The sequence below is a fragment of the Halichoerus grypus genome, chromosome 5, assembly GCF_964656455.1.
Source record: "Halichoerus grypus chromosome 5, mHalGry1.hap1.1, whole genome shotgun sequence".
Classification (NCBI taxonomy): domain Eukaryota; kingdom Metazoa; phylum Chordata; class Mammalia; order Carnivora; family Phocidae; genus Halichoerus; species Halichoerus grypus.
In genome coordinates this window covers 36435194-36453813 of record NC_135716.1, presented here as the reverse complement: position 1 = coordinate 36453813, position 18620 = coordinate 36435194, and the positions used below count along the sequence as shown (strand labels likewise).

Genomic DNA, 18620 nt, shown 5'->3' with positions numbered 1-18620 from the left:
TCCAGCCCTATGTCAGGCTTCCTGCTCAGCAGAGAGCCTGTTTCTCCCTCTCCCTCTGCCTGCTGTTCCCCCTGCTTGTGCTCTCTCTCTGTCAAATAAATAAATAAAAATCTTTTAAAAAATAAAAAATAAGGGGCGCCTGGGTGGCTCAGTCGTTAAGCGTCTGCCTTTGGCTCAGGTCATGATCCCAGGGTCCTGGGATCAAGCCCCGCATCGGGCTCCCTGCTCCGCGGGAAGCCTGCTTCTCCCTCTCCCACTCCCCCTGCTTGTGTTCCCTCTCTCACTGTCTCTCTCTCTGTCAAATAAATAAATAAAATCTTTAAAAAAATAATAAAATAATAAAAAATAAATAAATAAAGGCTATTAAGATTAAGAAGGCTCTTTACTCCTGAAATGCACGTTTTGGCTACAAAGTATGTAGGGTTATTTACTTCTTCTGTATAAAGTTGAACTTCCCTTTTCTTTTTTGACTTTGTCCTTATCTTTTTGTACTATTTTATTCTCCCCCATTATAAAAAGTACTCACTACTTTTAATTCTGCTGTTGCTACTTCTCATTCATTCATTCATTCATATTTATTAAGCAACTATCATGTGCCAGGCACTTTGGGTAAGCGCTGATATTCCAGTAGGAGACTATAAGACAATAAACATTAATCATGTGGTCATGAGTACTATCAAGCAAAATCAAGCACAGCAGAGGGCTTGCACAGTGATGGAGGGCATCTGTGCCATCCTATGCAAGTGTGCTCATATGGAAATGTCAAGGACAGCCTCTCTGAATACGTGATGCTCGAACACACACCTAAAGCGAGTGAGGGAACAAACCACATAGATAGCTGGAAGAACAGTGCTCCACGTGAAGGGGACAACAAATGCACCACTTCCCAATTTTTGCGTGGTGTGTTCCAAGAACAGCAGAGAGGCCAGTGTGGTTGCAGTAGACCAGGTTCGAGAAGAATGGTAGGAAATGAGGTCAGGAGGTCAGCAGGGGTGTGTATAGCTGCGTAAAGACCTGGGATTTTATTCTGAGTGAGAGAGGAGGCCCCTAGGGAATCCTGAGCCGGTGAGTGACCTGATCATATATTTTTAAAGGCTCACTCTGGTTGCTTGGTGGAGAACAGACCATGGGTTTTCCTAACTCATAACTGTTGCAGGATGCACATTAACAACAACCCCCTCAAAAAAGCTTATTATAAAACTTAAGTATTAGTGCACAAAACCCAAGCATAGATATTTTATCATAAACTTAATAAAGAAATCAAAGTATCAATGTCTACCCAACCTGCACAACAGGTATCTGTGGAATGCAAGATTTAGGTCTTAATGGCAAGAGGGTTGCCATTTGTGGAAATGGGTCAACATCCTTCCTTGGTTTCTCTTGACGGAGGTGCCAGAATTTCAGTTCAGCACTAGCATGTTTTGCTGAGGATGAATGAGTAACACAGAATCTTGGTGCCCTAATCAAAGGAAAAACAAATTTAAGATTAAGCTAGACAATAAGCCTCAAAAATCAAAAGCCTACAAAATCTAGAATGCCAATGCTCACAATGATCAGTCTTACCAAATCCTTTTTCTAAAAATTCCCACTTTTTTTCTGCTGCCTCGCCTTAAAAAAAAGTTTGTCTACGATATATCAACTGCCTGAAATCACACTCACTCATATAAAGAGGCAATATACACTAGGAAAAGAACAATAAAATTACATTCAAATTACTATCTGTTTGATAAGAAAAAGAAATCTATATATCTATTGTATTGAAGGAATTTTTTAAAATAACTTACAGTTTCTAGTAAAATAAACATAAAATGCTGGGCGCCTGGGTGGCTCAGTTGGTTGGGCGGCTGCCTTCGGCTCAGGTCATGATCCTGGAGTCCCGGGATCGAGTCCCGCATCGGGCTCCCTGCTCGGCAGAGAGTCTGCTTCTCCCTCTGACCGCCCCCCCTCTCATGTGCTCTCTCTCATTCTCTCTCTCTCAAATAAATAAATAAAATCTTTAAAAAAATAAAAAAATAAAAAAAATAAACATAAAATGCCTATGTGGTCATTTTAAAGCAGTAAAAAGAGGGGGTATATGCACCCCAATATTCATAGCAGCAATGTCCACAATAGCCAAACTGTGGAAGGAACCGAGATGCCCTTCAACGGACGAATGGATAAAGAAGATGTAGTGTGTGTGTGTGTATATATATATATATATATATATATATATATATACACACAATGGAATATTATTCAGCCATCAGAAAGGATAAATACCCACCATTTGCATCGACATGGATGGAACTGGAGGGGATTATGCTAAGTGAAATAAGTCAAGCAGAGAAAGACAATTATCATATGGTTTCACTCATATGTGGAACATAAGGAATAGAGCGGAGGACCACGGGGAAGGGAGGGAAAACTGAATGGGAAGAAATCAGAGAGGGAGACAAACCATGAGAGCCTCTGGACTCCGGGAAACAAACTGAGGGTTACAGAAGGGAGGGGGGTGGGCGATGGGGTAAGTGCGTGATGGGCATTAAGGAGGGCATGTGTTGGGATAAGCACTGGGTGTTACACGCGACTAATGAATCGTTGAACACTACAACAGAAACTTACAATGTAGTATATGCTGCCTAACTGAACATAATAAAAAAAACTGGTAGATGAAATTCACATTTTAAAATATAAAAACATTTTTATAATGTTTAACTATACTACTAAAGTGGATTTTGATTCATATGCTCTATTTTCAAGCCTTAAATTTAAAGATAAGAACTAGTTTTACAACAATTTATATAAATGACAGACCAACAGTACTTCCAGAAACCCAGGACAAAGAATGTTTGGCACAATGTCAAGGCCACGCTTAATTGGATGGCTATCCTGGTATTTAGTCTGTGGGCTCTTTATTGGCTACAGGGCTAACCCCAGCTGTCAGGCCTGATGCTATTTGCAGCTTGGACCAGGTTTCCTCCCTGATGCCACAGCCCAAAGACAAATTCTCACTCCATATTTCAGGTCCTGGTAAAAACAACAACAACAACAACAAAAACAACAACAACAACAAAACTGCCTCCCTTTAAAACAGGTAGAAAGCAGATATTCCCCTGATGTGAACACAGGTTGGGAGTGGAAGAAAATCCAAAGTTCATAATTAGTTTAGATTCAGAGAGAACACTGTATAGATCTAGGTGGTCATCCTAACTATATTTCAGAACCTTTACTTGCATACTTAGAAATATCCAAAATGACCTCTTATTCTCATGTCAACCAGTAAGTGGGAATATCCACAAGATCCTTATCCAATAAAGCATACATGTGCTGGCCAGAAAATCTAAGTGTCTCAATTTTCTGATTTCCATCATTATACTATACTCATATGGACCCCCATAAGTCTCTGCTTATCTAAAAGTCTCTGCTTATCTAAAATGCCCCTATCAATTTAATCTTGCATTATTATTTCACTCATAGCATTAATTTTTTATTAGCCACTATGTAACTTCATCAAATATTGTGGAATAAGTTTCACAGTCAATCATAAACTGGTGTTGTATTATTTTCCATGCTTCCATCATATGAGTTCTCATGTACACTGCACACAACTTAATTCTCAAGCTCTAGAGGGTGGGAGAAGGTATGTCACATAATACGATCAAAGAAACTGTATTCATATGATGTGTGTATGTGTGTGAGTATGTACATATGTGTGTGCATATATATCCCAATAGAAAAATGCGCAAATGAGATAAACAAGCAATTCATGAAAATTGAAATCCAAATGACCAAATGACTGATCATGGAGAAGATTATCAGCCTCACTAGTACTCAGGGAAATGCCAGTTACAACCACATGACACCGATAACACACTAAACACATACGCAAAAATTTAAAAGTTTGATAATATTAAATGCTACCATGGATTTACAACAATGGGCACTCTCTTATTCTGTTGATGAGAGCATAAATGGATACAACTGCTGTAGAAAAATGGATATGTGTACAAGAATATACATTACAGCACTGCTTTTAATTGTGAAAAGTAGGAAACAACCCAAATGTTTAAAAAAAATAGCAATTATGGTATATTCATGCAGAATACCAATATACAACAATGAAAATCAATAAAACTCTTAAACACAATTACAGACAATTCTCTCATGTAATGTTGATAGAAGACACAAAAGAATGCATACAACATGATTCCATTTATATAAAGTTGTAGAACAGAGAAAAGTATATGCTTAAGGATTTATTTGCATACACGGTTGGTAAAACTATAAAGAGAAGTAAGAGGATGATAATCACAAAAGTCAGGATAGTGGTTACCTCCAAGGGGGAGTGAGGGTGTTGTGATCGATAAGGGACCTTCAGGGGTCTTGGCAAAGTTTTATTTCCCAGCCCACGTAGTGGTTACATAAGTATTTGCTTCATGATATTCATTAAATCGTTGTTTGTTTTGTTTCTTAAATTCCACATATGAATGAAATATATGGTATTTGTCTTTCTCTGACTGACTTTAAGGAAGGCAAAAGATTTAATGATCTTGTCATTTTAAATCTCAGTAAATTATAAATCGGTAAGACAAAAAAGTATAACTCGTAACTTGCCTAGGAAAAGTAAAAGCAAATAAGTTTGATTCACATTATTTTTCTCACCAATATAGAAGTAAGGGTTTTACAACCTCAGCCTGAATATTTCTTAAGTGTTCTTCATTCCACTGAGATGCGTCTAGCAGTTTAAGTTTTGATAATATTTCTGCAGAAAGGTAGCAATCTCCATTGCTTACTAGATAGCATTTTTTCATCTTCTCAAGATGTCTAAAACAAAACAAATCCACACACATTGCTATGACATTCAACAAACCAAATGTTTTCACTTCTAAAATGTTTCAGACAAGTAATGAACTATCTCAAAACCAACACTGAGTTACAGGAGTACCAATGTGGAGATAAAAATATTTCTTACAATTATGGGAATAAGAAGGGTATTTTTGGTAGTTTGAACAATGGTCTTCCAAAGATGTCCATGTCCTAATTCCCAGAATCTCTGAACGTTACCTTACATGGTCGAAGGCATTCTGCAGATGTGATTAGGATTTTTTTTTAAGGATTCTATTTATCCATTTGAGAGAAAGAAAGAGGGACAGAGCGAGCACGAGCAGCGGAGAGAGGCACCCAGGGAGAAGCAGACTCCCTGCTGAGCTGGGAGCCCAACATTGGGCTCGACATGGAGCTTGACCCCAGGACCTGGAGATCACGACCTAAGCCGAAGGCAGGCGCTTAACCATCTGAGCCACCCACGCGCCCCAATGTGATTAGGATTTTGAGAAGATTATCCTAGATTATCTAGATGTCCCTAATGTAATCACAAGGGTCCTTCTAAGAAGGAGGCAGGAGGGTGAGTCATTGAGAAAAGATGTGCGGATAGAAGCAGACCTCAGAGAGAAGATGCTACATTGCTGGCTTGAAGACTGAGGAAAGGCCATGAACAAAGGAAAGTAGGTGACCTCTGGAAGCTGGAAAAAGCAAGGAAACGAATTCTCCCCTAGAGCCTCCAGAAAGAATGTAGCCCTACTCACCCGTGTTAGACTTCCTAATTCCAAACTGTGACAGAATAAATTTATGTTGCTTTAAAAGACTAAGATACTAATATACATCTTCCATGTAATCAAAGTTACAATAAAATCACTAATATTTATACAAAGGCTTTAAGAAGATACTATGTGAACTTTATTTAAAAGTCAGTAAAGTGGGGAGCCTGGGTGCCTCAGTCCTTAAGCGTCTGCCTTCGGCTCAGGTCATGATCCCAGGGTCCTGGGATCGAGCCCCACATTGGGCTCCCTGCTCGGCGGGAAGCCTGCTTCTCCCTCTCCCACTCCCCCTGCTTGTGTTCCTGCTCTCGCTGTCTCTCTCTCTGTCAAATAAGTAAATAAAATCTTTAAAAAAAAAGTCAATAAAATCCTAGAAATATAAAAAATAAATAAATAAAAATAAAAGCCATTAAATTTGTGGCAATCTGCTACAGCAACAACAGGAACTAATACAGGATTGATCCTGAAGAATTTATATAGGTTGCTTGCATATAACTTCCTTAATATATCTTGAAAAGTGGTAGTGGCTTTCTACTCCATGATCCATCAAGTCATGGCTGCATAATCAACCATTTGATAACCCCTGATCCTATAGGTATGCACAAAAATGAGCTCTATGATCTGAATGCCATTGAAATAAGTGGAATAACCCAGTTACTAGTATACACTCAGTCAAACCCTTCCTGGGAATTGCAATCTACTGTATTGATCTGCTTCAGAGCAGAAAGGAGAACATAGACAGGATAAAAACCTTCCTAAAGCAGGGTCCTCTTAAGGTTGTTAAGACTTACCGTAATCTAAAACACATGGGATAGGCAAATAAGGACCTGGACCCATCAGACAACCAGGAAGCTCTCTAGAGGATATGTGGCATATCTAGGAGATATCTTATTCAGATATGAATGTCCAAGTGGCATCCAACCAAAGATCACGGGATTTGTTAACTGAGCAGGCTGCTAGGAACAGCAGTCTCTTACCATGGCATAAGGTACATTTTATATAAGGTATCTGAAGTCAGTGTGGTTATATAACAGAAAAATTACTTTCTCTAAAAAATATATCACTACAGTGTTATAAAAATAAGACAGAATGATTGATTTGAAAGCAGGTTTAGAATCCATGGGAAAAAACATATGTGAACCCAAACAATTGCCGCTATTTGTATCTGAAAATTACAAAATCACAGAACTAGTAAAATCAGTATTATTATAATAAATGTTATTATTCATTTCTAAAAGTATAAATTACATTTTTATCTTTATTTCAGGCTTTCTGCCTGTGCTTAAGGAACCCAAACTAATATCCCATAATTAAAAAAAAAAACAAACAACTATTGAAAGTAAAAACTAGACATACCTTTGATGTCTTCTGGGGTCCTTAAGGACTTTCAACCTCTCAATATCCATCCATAATGACCAATATCTCTCTCCTAATGTATCTTTTATAAATTTCTTAAATCTTTCAAACTCCTTCCTATTGCCAATATCGTAAGCTTTGTGAGACATACACCAATCAGCCCTGGTTTCTGGTCCAATGCTCTCACTCTTTGAACTTGCTTGTTCTAACATCTCTTCTGACTTTTCACTTGTGATTTGAAATGTTTCACTTAACAAAGCATTCCTGCCAGGGATAGGCTCAAAACCCTCCTCAAGCACCACTTCTGTTACCTTGTTGAAATTTATATAATCTGGGCTTTCCATCAGTGGCTCATCAAAAATTTGATGAATTGCTACTCTCAATATAAAGGTTACATAAGATCTTAAAAATTCTTCCCATGTTGAGAAATGCAATATAAGGCTTTCATCAGCATCGCGTTGCCTCTCAAGGTATATTCTCAGAAGGGCTTGAGAAGGAGTGTCTTGTAGAGAGATGGACCCAATGTCTTCTTCTTCTTCTTCTTCAAAATGAGAAGTTAATCTAATGGTTTCAGATGAGTCCCTTTTTATCCTCGGGTGAATTCCATCATCAAAGATAAAGCTGTCTGCATTAAATCATAAAGGGCTATTAGATCAGATATGAATACAAAGTTGCTTTTATTATTAACTAGAGGTTGCAGAGCCAGCATGGTAAGTGGGTCTGGCACAGGTAGGGACTTCGTGTACAGAAGGGGGAGTTCTGAAGCCACATTTGATACCACTAGAGAAAAAACTGCTAACAGGATTGGCCATGTCTTCCTTGGACATGGAAGTGGATAATGGTGGCAGATGAATGAAATATTTGACGTCCCTATTACAGAGGATCTTCAAAAAGACATCATGCACTTTTAAAATGTCATATTTGAGGCTGATATAGAATGTCAATAGGTAAAGGCCAAATCTATTAAACAATTAGAATATGTACATTAAGCAATTGTACATATTCTAATATGTCATGCTATAAGATAAAATAAAATTAGACAATCAATGAACAGATCAGAACTGGAGTCATATCAGTAATTTTTAAAAATTCACTATTTTAACCAAAAGATTCAATTACTATCATACTTACAACCTACTATCAAAATTACAAAATGGCATAAGGTACTTATGAAGGCTTACAAATACAAATGGATTGTTTCATACTTTTTCTAAAGACAGATAGTCTTTAGCTCTTATTTATTTTCTTCTTATTTAGAAATCAGTGAAATATCTGATGTCAGTGCTTTATTTCCATGGCAAATCTACCGCTTAAAATGCCACAGAGCAGGAAAACTGTTCTCATCTGTGTCCCACTTCAATGGCCATTTTCTCAGTAATAGGTTTCAAATCCCAATGAACTGGAAGTGTTTTATTACAATTTTTATTGAAAATGAAGATACTAAGTTCCCCCAATATTAAGAGACTAGACTTTTGTAAACCTATGAAAAGATACTGGGTATAAGTGGAGGGAGAGAACAAGGCCCGCATTTCTGTTCCCCACCCTCCTGCTACCCTTTCTCTACCCTTTCACTATCTTTGCTCTCCAATTTTCTACTTTACTATTTGGGGGAAACAGCAAGAAACCTATAAATTCAGCTATTTGCAATTAAGGAGACTATTTTCCTTCTTTACCTAGATTTAGGTTCAATTCTAGAGAACCCAGATTTAATGTCCTCAGAGGTTGCTTACACTTTTCAAAAGAATTAGGAACTTAGTGAATTGCTAAGTTCCTCTCCTGAATCACATTGCTAGATTTTTTCCTCTAGCAATATCATGTTAATGACACCCACTTCTGGAAGTTTCCTCCTATATCTATGAAAAGTTGGTATCATCCACAAAAGTTCCCCACGGTAGAAATGTATCTGTTTTTCAAGGAGAAAAACAAGTCTGAACTTAGAAGGAAAACTCAAGTTGCATGAACGACTATGTACTTTCAAGAGGAGAGAAAAGTTCCGCCCACTTAATTTCAAATATTTAATAATAAGAATCTGTAAGCTGTCACAGGAAGTAAAGACAAGACAAACATTTACTGACTGCCTATGAGGGACCTGGCACTAGGCCAGGCCTCTTCTAGACATTTAGTGTATATCATTATTCTCATCTTACAGATAAGAAAAGCAAGGCTCTCAAGAAGTGGAATAACTTTAAAAAGTCACACAGCTAATAAGCATTAACCCATCTAAACCCATTCTCTTTTTCCTATGCCACGTTGCCTCTCAAAAAACAGTAGAGGGGTGCCTAGATGGCTCAGTCAGTTAGTTAAGCATCTGACTTTTGATTTCGGCTCAGGTCATGATCTCAGGGTTGTGAGATCCAGCTCCACGGTGGGCTCTACACTCAGCAGGGAGTCTGCTTGAGATTCTCTCTCCCTCTGCCCCTCCCCCTGCTCTATTTCTCTCTCTCTAAAATAAAGAAATAAATCTTTAAAAATAAAAACAGTGGGAAGTGAAGTGGGGGGGCGGGTAGGAATGGAGATTATTTTTCTCCCCCACCACTATGTGTTGCACTGGAAGATTAGAACACCAATAACCAAGGATTTAAGGAGTTTTGAAATCATTCTTGTCCTTTCTGCTTACCAGAAACAGATGAAGCAACCGGTGTTTCATGTTTGCTGTGGACTACACAAGATGGCAATGAAAACGTCGATGCTGTTTGAAGACTCTGTTTGGCTAATGCAAACCAATCTTTTGTTTGAGTATAGGAGGCCTAGGAAAAAAGGTGCACCTTTGTTTAACTTTAAGATCAGCAGTGTTCTCCCAGTTGCAGACCTTGACACATCATTAGAACGTTAAATTTGCATAGTGCAATATGGAAGGGAAAACTATGCCATGAAAGAAAAGAAAAATTCATTATTTGAGAATAATGGGAAGGAAATTTCAACTCAGATTATCTGGATATTAGATGACCAAAGGTAAAAATGAGCCCAAAATCCATCAAATCCTTCCCCACTCTTCCACCGGAGGCATGCAACCCTACTTGCTCGCTTCATTATAGAGTCAGGCCACCTCACCGTATCTTGGCAGTCACATGGCTCATCAGTTCTTGGCTCCATCCTTTGCCAGCTACTCCCACATTTACAACTTCCCAATTATTCCCTGCCCCTAATTCTGCCTGATCTGGCTCCACGTTTTTTATGACACCTCCCTAATATGACAGACTTACTCTCAGGAGCACTGAAAACCTCCCCAAGCTCAACTGCCCCTTTGCCGTAAATTCAGTTTTCACAGCTTTTCTTGGATTGTACGCTCCCTGAAAATTGATTCTTGACTCCATCTGCCCCTGGATGGAGCCTTCAATTTTTCCTTTCCTTTGTGCACCCTCAAGCCAGCTGACCCAATTCCCAAGCTGACCCTCAGCTTCCAGAACCCCAGTCCTGAGAAGCCCTTTTCTCAGCTTTCCTGGGAAAATTCCTCTGCCTGCCTCTCTCAGTAATATCCTCACAATCTTTCTAAAATAATCCAGATTGTTCAACAGAAGCAGAGAGGGGAGTGTCCAGCATTACTCTCCTTTCTCCTTTCTCCAGCTGAGTCAGCAGGTTGGCCCTTAGCCTCAGGAATACTCACAAAATAGGCAGGGTTCAAATGGAATAGGTATTGTTCTCTATGATACAGAATTAGCAGGGCAAGTTGGGCCACACAATGAAACCAAAAAGCAAGAGAGAGAAATGAAAAGTGCCACCTATATAATCACTAACCCTCTTAGAAGTTAGGTTTCCTGGGTGGATAAAAGCTTTGAAAGATTCTAATTTCCTTTTGTTCTCTCTTTTCCTTCCTTTAAAACCAAGTCATTTGGGCACCTGGGTGGCTCAGTTGATTAAGTGACTGCCTTCGGCTCAGTCTCAGGATAGAGTCCCGCATCGGGACTGCTCAGCAAGGAGTCTGCTTCTCCCTCTGACCCTCCCCACTCTCGTGCTCTCTCTCTCAAATAAATAAATAAAATCTTAAAAAAAAATAAAACCAAGTCATTTATTATTATATGTTCATTCAACATATATTTATTGAGTGACTACTCTATTCCAAGCAGTATCCTAAACACTGAGAGAAGGCCAAAATAATGAAGAACTGTTAGGAAATTGAGAGAGGCCAATAAACAAAAGTCCTTGTTATTTCAACTGTGCAAAAAAGATTGCAAAGCAAAAATTAGAGAAGTAGTAAGTAGTCAGTCAGACAAAAAAAGTAGGTAACTAGTCCACTTAATATGCTTGAAAGATGAGTCAATTGTTTGTGTTTAGATGTTTAATGAAGACTCAAAGAAATATTACCAGTTATCATCATAAAGATTAATCCTTATCTACAGTCATGATTTAAATGATTTAAGGGCTCAAAGAATTTTGAATCCTCAAAGTTCAAGAGCTATTAAGAAGATATTAGTGGGGCGATTGGGTGGCTCAGTTGGTTGAGCATCCAACTCTTGATCTTGGCTCAGGTCATGATCTCAGTGTCGTGAGATCAAGCCCTGTGTCAGGCTCCAAGCTCAGCGCAGAGTCTGCTTGTCCCTCTCCCTCCTCCTCTGCCCCTACCCCTCACTCTCTCTGTCTCTCTCTCTAAAATAAATAAATAAAAATAAAATCTTAAAAAAAGGATATTAGATAGTTAAAGTATTAATCAAGTGGACAGAATTGAGTTTTTTCATCACAGAAAATAGCAAAAGTAAACTAGCTTAAATTTTACTCTCTTATATTCAATTTAATTTACATGTAAGGAATCAGATTTATTTCCCTAGATTGACTCTTCCTGTTGTATGTTTACTGACCTGTACTATCAGTACATTTTTTATGACATTCCTGACATTCCTATAATACATAAGAGAAAGAATAAATACTTAAAAATAAGTATAAGAGAGAAGTACAATATGCTTTTCGTACATCCCTAGCATTAGCTCAGTGGAAATAATGCAACTGGCAAAATTTCAAACATTTTTGCCAAATATTACTGATAGAAATACCAAACTACAAAATTAAATAGGAACTACACATGAAAATAAATGGTCAGGTAAGATAGGTTAAGTCTATCTATTCTGACAGAGATGGCAAATAGTTTTCCTTTTGTATGACATCTTTGATGGATTGGAAGTGCTTGCCTAGAGGGCTGTGTTGAAAAGAATTTGGAGCCAAGTCCTAGCTCAGCAGGAAAATTGCCATGATTGATTAGCAATGTCTGTCATGAGTGGAAACTAGGAGAGCAGCAACACTTGGGCCACTTATTTGCAATTCCTGGTTTTGTACAGAGTTGTGTATAGGAAATGCGTTCCCAGAAAGAAGACCTGATAATTAGAGGCCAGAGATCAAACAATGGTTTTTACTACACCATGACTCTCCAAAAGGACATCTGATTCTAGGTTAGAGCTCTTTAAATGCACTCATACAACCCAGCATTTCTTCATGGAGGACAAATTTATCTGATAACAGTTAAAGGGTCATGCATTTTACTACTGAGGAATAATCTTAACAATAGGGAGGAGAAGACCCAATTTATCATCATTTTGTACAAAAATTATAGATTCCAAACAATGAAAATTTTGCAATGAACAACGAAACCATGGATACAATTCAAGGTACCCTTCCTTGCTTCACGGGTGACACTGAGCATGTTCTTCAATCTTGCATTTGGTTCTCTGTACACATGAGGATAATAATACCAATTACATTTCAGGTGAAAGAGTGCAGAGTAAAGGAGTCAGCATAAATCCACAAAATGTTTTGCTAAATCTGCCTTAGAAGTACTTGAAGTCGGGGCGCCTGGGTGGCTCAGTTGGTTAAGCATCTGCCTTCGGCTTAGGTCATGGTCCCGGGGTCCTGGGATCGAGCCCCATGTGGGGCTCCCTGCTCAGCGGGGAGTCTGTTTCTCCCTCTGCCTCTGCTCCTTTCCCCTGCTTGTGCACTCTCTCATTCTGTCTCTCTCAAATAAAAAAATCTTTAAAAAAAAAAAAAAAAAAGAAGTACTTGAAGTCATTTCCCCTTTTCAAGTGGTACAAATGAAATTCCTATCCCTAAAATGAGAAGTCTCCTTGAAATGCCAAGTCATGAAGAAACACTCATACTTTTACCTCGCCAAGAGAAATGTAGAACTTTTTCATGATGATAACATTCTCTTCATCAACAACAGGTGGTGGTAGACTGGCTGGTTTTTTCAGGACCCAGGGGGAAAAATCTGCATTGAATGTGATGTTCATGCCTGATACACTCCATCTTACTTGTGAGACCAATTTGGCTAATCTGCATTTTAGAAAACATACAAACTTGAAATAAGTTTCAAATATGGTAGAATTCAGGAAAAAAAAAACCCTAAAATTTTATTTTATTTTCAAGTCCATCTCCTCACTCTGCACAATGATTCTCTTAGGATCTGCTAAAATTAATGGCTTATTCACAGAACTACTAATTAATAATTACTCTGTTTTAATTTATTTTACTTTGATTTTTAATATGGTGGTTCTAAGTATAGGTCAAATTTTAGTAAAATTTCAGAATGTTTAGGTACTTACACATTAAAAGTCAGGAAACATAAAAGAAAAATTTGGTCCACTATGACATTCTTTTTCATGACACATTTGTTTTTTAACAGCCTGCACATAAATACCATTATCACAAGTAGATAATTTTTAAAACATAATGATCTAACAAGCACAACTGAAATACATTTATTAGGTACTATTTCTTTGAGACCTCTTTGGAAAAGTTAAGTGATTTTTACAAATGCTCTATCACTCACATACTATAGCAGGTGGGATACAAACTCCAGTGGGTTTAAAAGTACGTGATTTTATCAAGAAAGTATGGAAAAATGATTTTAGGTTAAAAAAAAAAACCCAGGCAATTAAAAAATAGGTTTGTTGATGGGACTATAATACCTGTATTCAAAGTAACAATCGCTTTCCAGAAATGCTGGAAGTCTTTCTTTTTTGATCCACTCAATACCTTCTTCACGATTGAGACACTATTAGAGGACAAGTGAAAAAGAAAAAGAGTCAAAGAGAATCACCTTTCAGGACAATTAAGGCCTAGTCACTAGAGCAATATTACCAGGAGCCCTGCCTCTACCTTCTGTTTGCACAAGAGAGAGCAAGAACCTCGGAGTCACACATTTGAAGCCATTGCTTGCCTTCAGGTACTTCTTTAATTCTCTCAACAACCCTGCATCAACTATGAGACCCATTTTACAGATTAACAAACTGAATCCAGAGAAGTTAAGTAACTTATTGAAGGAGGAGGTATGAGAAAAAAAGTCACTCTCGGTATTTTCACAGTCGTAAAATGGGTTAAAAATAATCACAAACAGAAAAAGAGCTAACCAGAACACTTGATAAGGTCACTATGGTCACGACAGGCCCCTCTGTCCTTCCAGTTTTAGAAAATTTGGTTAAATATTTAACATCCCAGACACTATCCTGGGAATACCAAGGTTAGCAAGAAAGATAAGGCCCTGAGGCACTTGGGTGGCTCAGTAGGTCAAGCATCTGCCTTTGGCTCAGGTCATGATCCCGGGGTCCTGGGATTGAGCCCCGCATCAGGCTCCCTGCTCAGCGGGGAGTCTGCTCCTCCCTCTTCTTGTGCTGTCTCACTCTGTCAAGTGAATAAATAAAATCTTAGAAAAGAAGGGAGGAAGGAAGGAAGGAAGGAAGGAAGATAGATAAAGCCGTGCTTTTAAGGAGTTTACAGGTAATTCAATAAGCAATAGTAGTAGAGTGCAGTAAATGCCACAAGTTCAGGCTTCTGTGGGAGGACACCTGGGCACTAAAACCAGCAAAGGTTTCCCAGAGGGCATGCCACTCACTCTTTGACCTGACGCGTGATTAGCTTGGTGAAGAGGAGAGCAGGAGAGGAAACGAAGGTAAGTCTAGTATGACTAGATCGCAGGGTGAGGTTTGAGGAAAGGAGGGAAGCAAGCCGGAGAAGCAGGCAGGCGTAATTATGAATTATCTTTTAAATGACAGTAAGGAGTTTAGATTTTATTTTGAGGTTGTGAGGGCCACACAAAATCATGGAAGAGTTACTGAGTTGCTGTTCATTCTCAAACATTTACCCACTATTGATTCTCTTTTTGTCTTATATTCACTTTTTTCCAGAATTCTAAAGAATGTCAGTACTTTGAACACTAAACGAATGCTCCTGGACAAGTAAAACCACCAGTGAAGTACCCATGGCGGTGAGGCAAGGGTGTCTGCATTTATGTGGCTTCCACTGATTATCTGCGAACGCAACAGTTGTGCTGTGATAGTAACATCAGTCAACACAGAGCCCTGCTGACTCCAGGGAGGAAATTAAAGGCTCACAGAGTAGTACTGCCAACATCTGATGGGCTGATGTTCTTGAGCATGCACCTGCGCTCAACACTGCTTGCGTGTGGCATGAAGTCATTAGGCTCCCCAAGGCTGGAAGACTGAGGGAACAATGGTTTCCTTCTGTTCAGCCCAAAACATCCATTTGACCCTGACCAAAGACTATCTTCTGGGTAATGAAGAAACAGAAGAAAGTTTGGAAGCAGCCAGCACCTGAACAGTAGCATCTCGTTGGTGGTCTTAGTGCCCACGAGTGAGATACGCAAGACACATGGATCCTGTAGCCAGAAAAACTCCCAATAGGCCTCCACATATAGTACACACTGACAGCTACACACGACTCTCAGATTCTCATCAGCCATGCAGTCAATGTGTCCCAGAAAGACACCAGACCACGTATTAAGGTCGGTACACCCCCTTGAGGAATACTACAAGGTGGTCAAGGCTAGTCAGTCATACAAAATCAATTTGCCTAATATTTAATGAACAGTTCACCAATAACTCATCCCCTTTTGAAGGTCTTTGCATCTATCTAACCCAAAAATGAAATGGAATGAAAAGTTTAAAAGGAATAAAATCAAAACTGAAGAAAAGTCTTTAGTCAGACTGCCAAAATGTCCCTTCAAGGTGTTTACAAATAACTAAAATATAAACACCAAAAAAACACAGAACAATCTTGTCAAACATAAAATGACAACTTAATAAATACCTATGAAAAACACAGAAATAATTTACCTATGGTAAAATTATTTAATCCTTAAAACTAAAAAAAAAAAAAATACATACAGTAAAAATCCATCCTTTTTAGTAACCACTTCTACAAGTTTTAACAAATACTTACGGTTGTATAACCATGACTGCAATCAAGATAGAGAATAGTTCCTACATCCTCCAAACTTCCTCATACCACTTTGCATTCAATGACCCCCTCTAACCCCAGGCCCTGGCAACCACCAATTAGTTCTCCACAGTTTTGCCTTTTCCAAAGTGTCATATAATTGGAATCAGTATAGTACGCAGCTTCCTTCATTTAGCATGATGCATTTGAGATTGACCTATGTTCTTAGATGGATCACTAGTTCATTCCTCTCTCCTCCTCTTCAGCTTAGTACTCCACTGTATGGATGAACCATAGTTTGTTTATTCACTCCCCATTCAAGGAAATTTGGGTTTATTATAGCTTTTGGTGATTATAAATAAAGGAACTTCAGACTTGCACATATAGGTTTTTGTGTGAACAGAACTGTTCGTTTCTCTTGGGTAATATGCGGGAGTAGGATAGATGGGTAGTATGGTGTATGTTTAACTTAGAAAGCTGACTGCCAAGCTGTTTTCCAAAATGGAATTCGCATCAACGATGTAAGAGTTCCAACTGCTCTACACCTTGACTGGCACTTGGTATTGTCAATGTGTGTTGCATAATTAACTCATTCTAAAAGGTGTATAGAAATAGTTCATTGAGATTTGTGTGTGTGTCTACACACACACTGCTTTTTTTATAACAACTTCGAGATATAATTCACATTCCATATAATTCACCCATTTAAAATATATAATCCAATGGGTTTTAGTACATTCCCAAACCATCACCACGATAAAATGTCATCACCTTCCAGAAAACCTCATATCCACTAGCAGTCACTCTCCATTCCACATCAACAACTCGCCCACCCCTATCTCCCAATGTTGACTGCATTTCTCTTATGATAAATGTTGAGCATCTTCTCATATGCATTTTTGTCATCTGTACATCTTTATTTGGAGAAATGTCTATTCAGATCCTATGTCCATTTTTTAAAACTGAAGTATAATGAACATACAGTGTTATATTAACTTCAGGTGTACAATATACTGATTCAACAATTCTATACATTATTCAGTGCTCATCAAAGTTAGTGTACTCTTAATCCTCTTTTATTTCACCCATCCCCCCACCCCTCCCCTCTGGCAACCACCAGTTTGTTCTCTATAGTTGAGTCTGGTTTTTTGTCTCTTTTTGTTGTCTGTTTTATTTCTTAAATTCCACATATGAGTGAAACCATATGATAGTTGTCTTTCTCTGGCTGATTTATTTCACTTAGCATTATACCCTCTAGGTCCATTCACATTGCAAATGGTAAGATCTCAAAGATCTCATTCTTTTTTATAAGAATAATTCAGCCACATATATCACATCTTCTTTATCCATTCATCTATCAATGGACAGTTGGGTTGCTTCCATATCTTGGCTATTGTAAATAATGCTATTGCAATAAACATAAGGGTTCATATATCTTTTTGAATTAGTGTTTTCATTTTCTTTGGGTAAATACCCAGTACGGCATTACTGGGTCATATGGTAATTCTATTTTTAATTTTTTGAGGAAACTCCATAACGTTTTCCACAGTGGCTGCACCAATTTGCATTCCCACCAACAGTGCATGAGGGTTCCATTTTCTGCACATCCTTGTCAACACTTATTATTTCTTGTCTTTTTTATTCTAGCCATTCTGACAGGTGTGAGGTGATATCTCATTGTAGTTTTGATTTGAATTTTGCTGATGATTAGTGATGTTGAGCATATTTTCACGTGTCTGTTGGCCATCTGTCTGTCTTCTTTGGAAAAATGTATGTTCAAGTCCTCTGCCCATTTTTTATTTCTTTCAAGTTTTTATTTAAATTCCAGTTAGTTAACATACAGTGTAATATTAGTTTCAGGTGTAGAATTTAGTGATTCAACACTTCCATACAACACCCAGTGTTCATCACAAGTGCCCTCCTTAATCCCCTTCACCTATGTCACCAATCCTCCCACCCACTCCCCTCTGGTAACCATCAGTTTGTTCTCTATAGTTAAGGGTCTGTTTCTTGGTTTGCCTCTCTTTTCCCCCTTATGTTCATTTGTTTTTTTTCTTAAACTCCACATACGAGTGAAATCATATGGTATGTCTTTCTCTGACTTATTTTGCTTAGCATAATACTCTCTAGTTCCATCCATATTGTTGCAAATGGCAAGATTTCTTTGCTTTTGATGGCTAAATAATATTCTAATATACACACACACACACACACACACATATATATATATTTATGTATATATACACACACACACCACGTCTTTATCCATTCATCAGTCGATGGACATTTGGGCTCTTTCCATAATTTGGCTATTGTTGATAATGCAACAATTATAATGATAATGCAACTGCAACATTGGGGTGCATGTATCCCTTCAAATTATTATTTTTGTATCCTTTGGGTAAATACTTAGTAGTGTAATTCCTGGATCATAGGGTAGTTCTGTTTTTAACTATATGAGGAAACTCCATACTGTTTTCTACAGTCCTCTGCCCATTTTTTAATCAGATTGTTTATCTGGTGTTGACTTGT

General features: G+C 38.2%; 1 protein-coding gene across 1 annotated transcript in view; it reads right to left on the bottom strand.

The window, feature by feature from the left end:
• Positions 1-18620, bottom strand: part of RGS22 (regulator of G protein signaling 22) — a 149131-nt gene that overhangs the window by 97675 nt on the left and 32836 nt on the right. Inside the window, exons 5-10 of the mRNA XM_078071665.1 lie at positions 13823-13908; positions 13019-13187; positions 9550-9679; positions 6933-7557; positions 4642-4803; positions 1285-1459 (exon numbers count right to left, since the gene is read on the bottom strand). Coding sequence (XP_077927791.1) covers positions 1285-1459; positions 4642-4803; positions 6933-7557; positions 9550-9679; positions 13019-13187; positions 13823-13908 — 1347 coding nt within the window. The remainder of the gene's footprint in view (positions 1-1284; positions 1460-4641; positions 4804-6932; positions 7558-9549; positions 9680-13018; positions 13188-13822; positions 13909-18620) is intronic.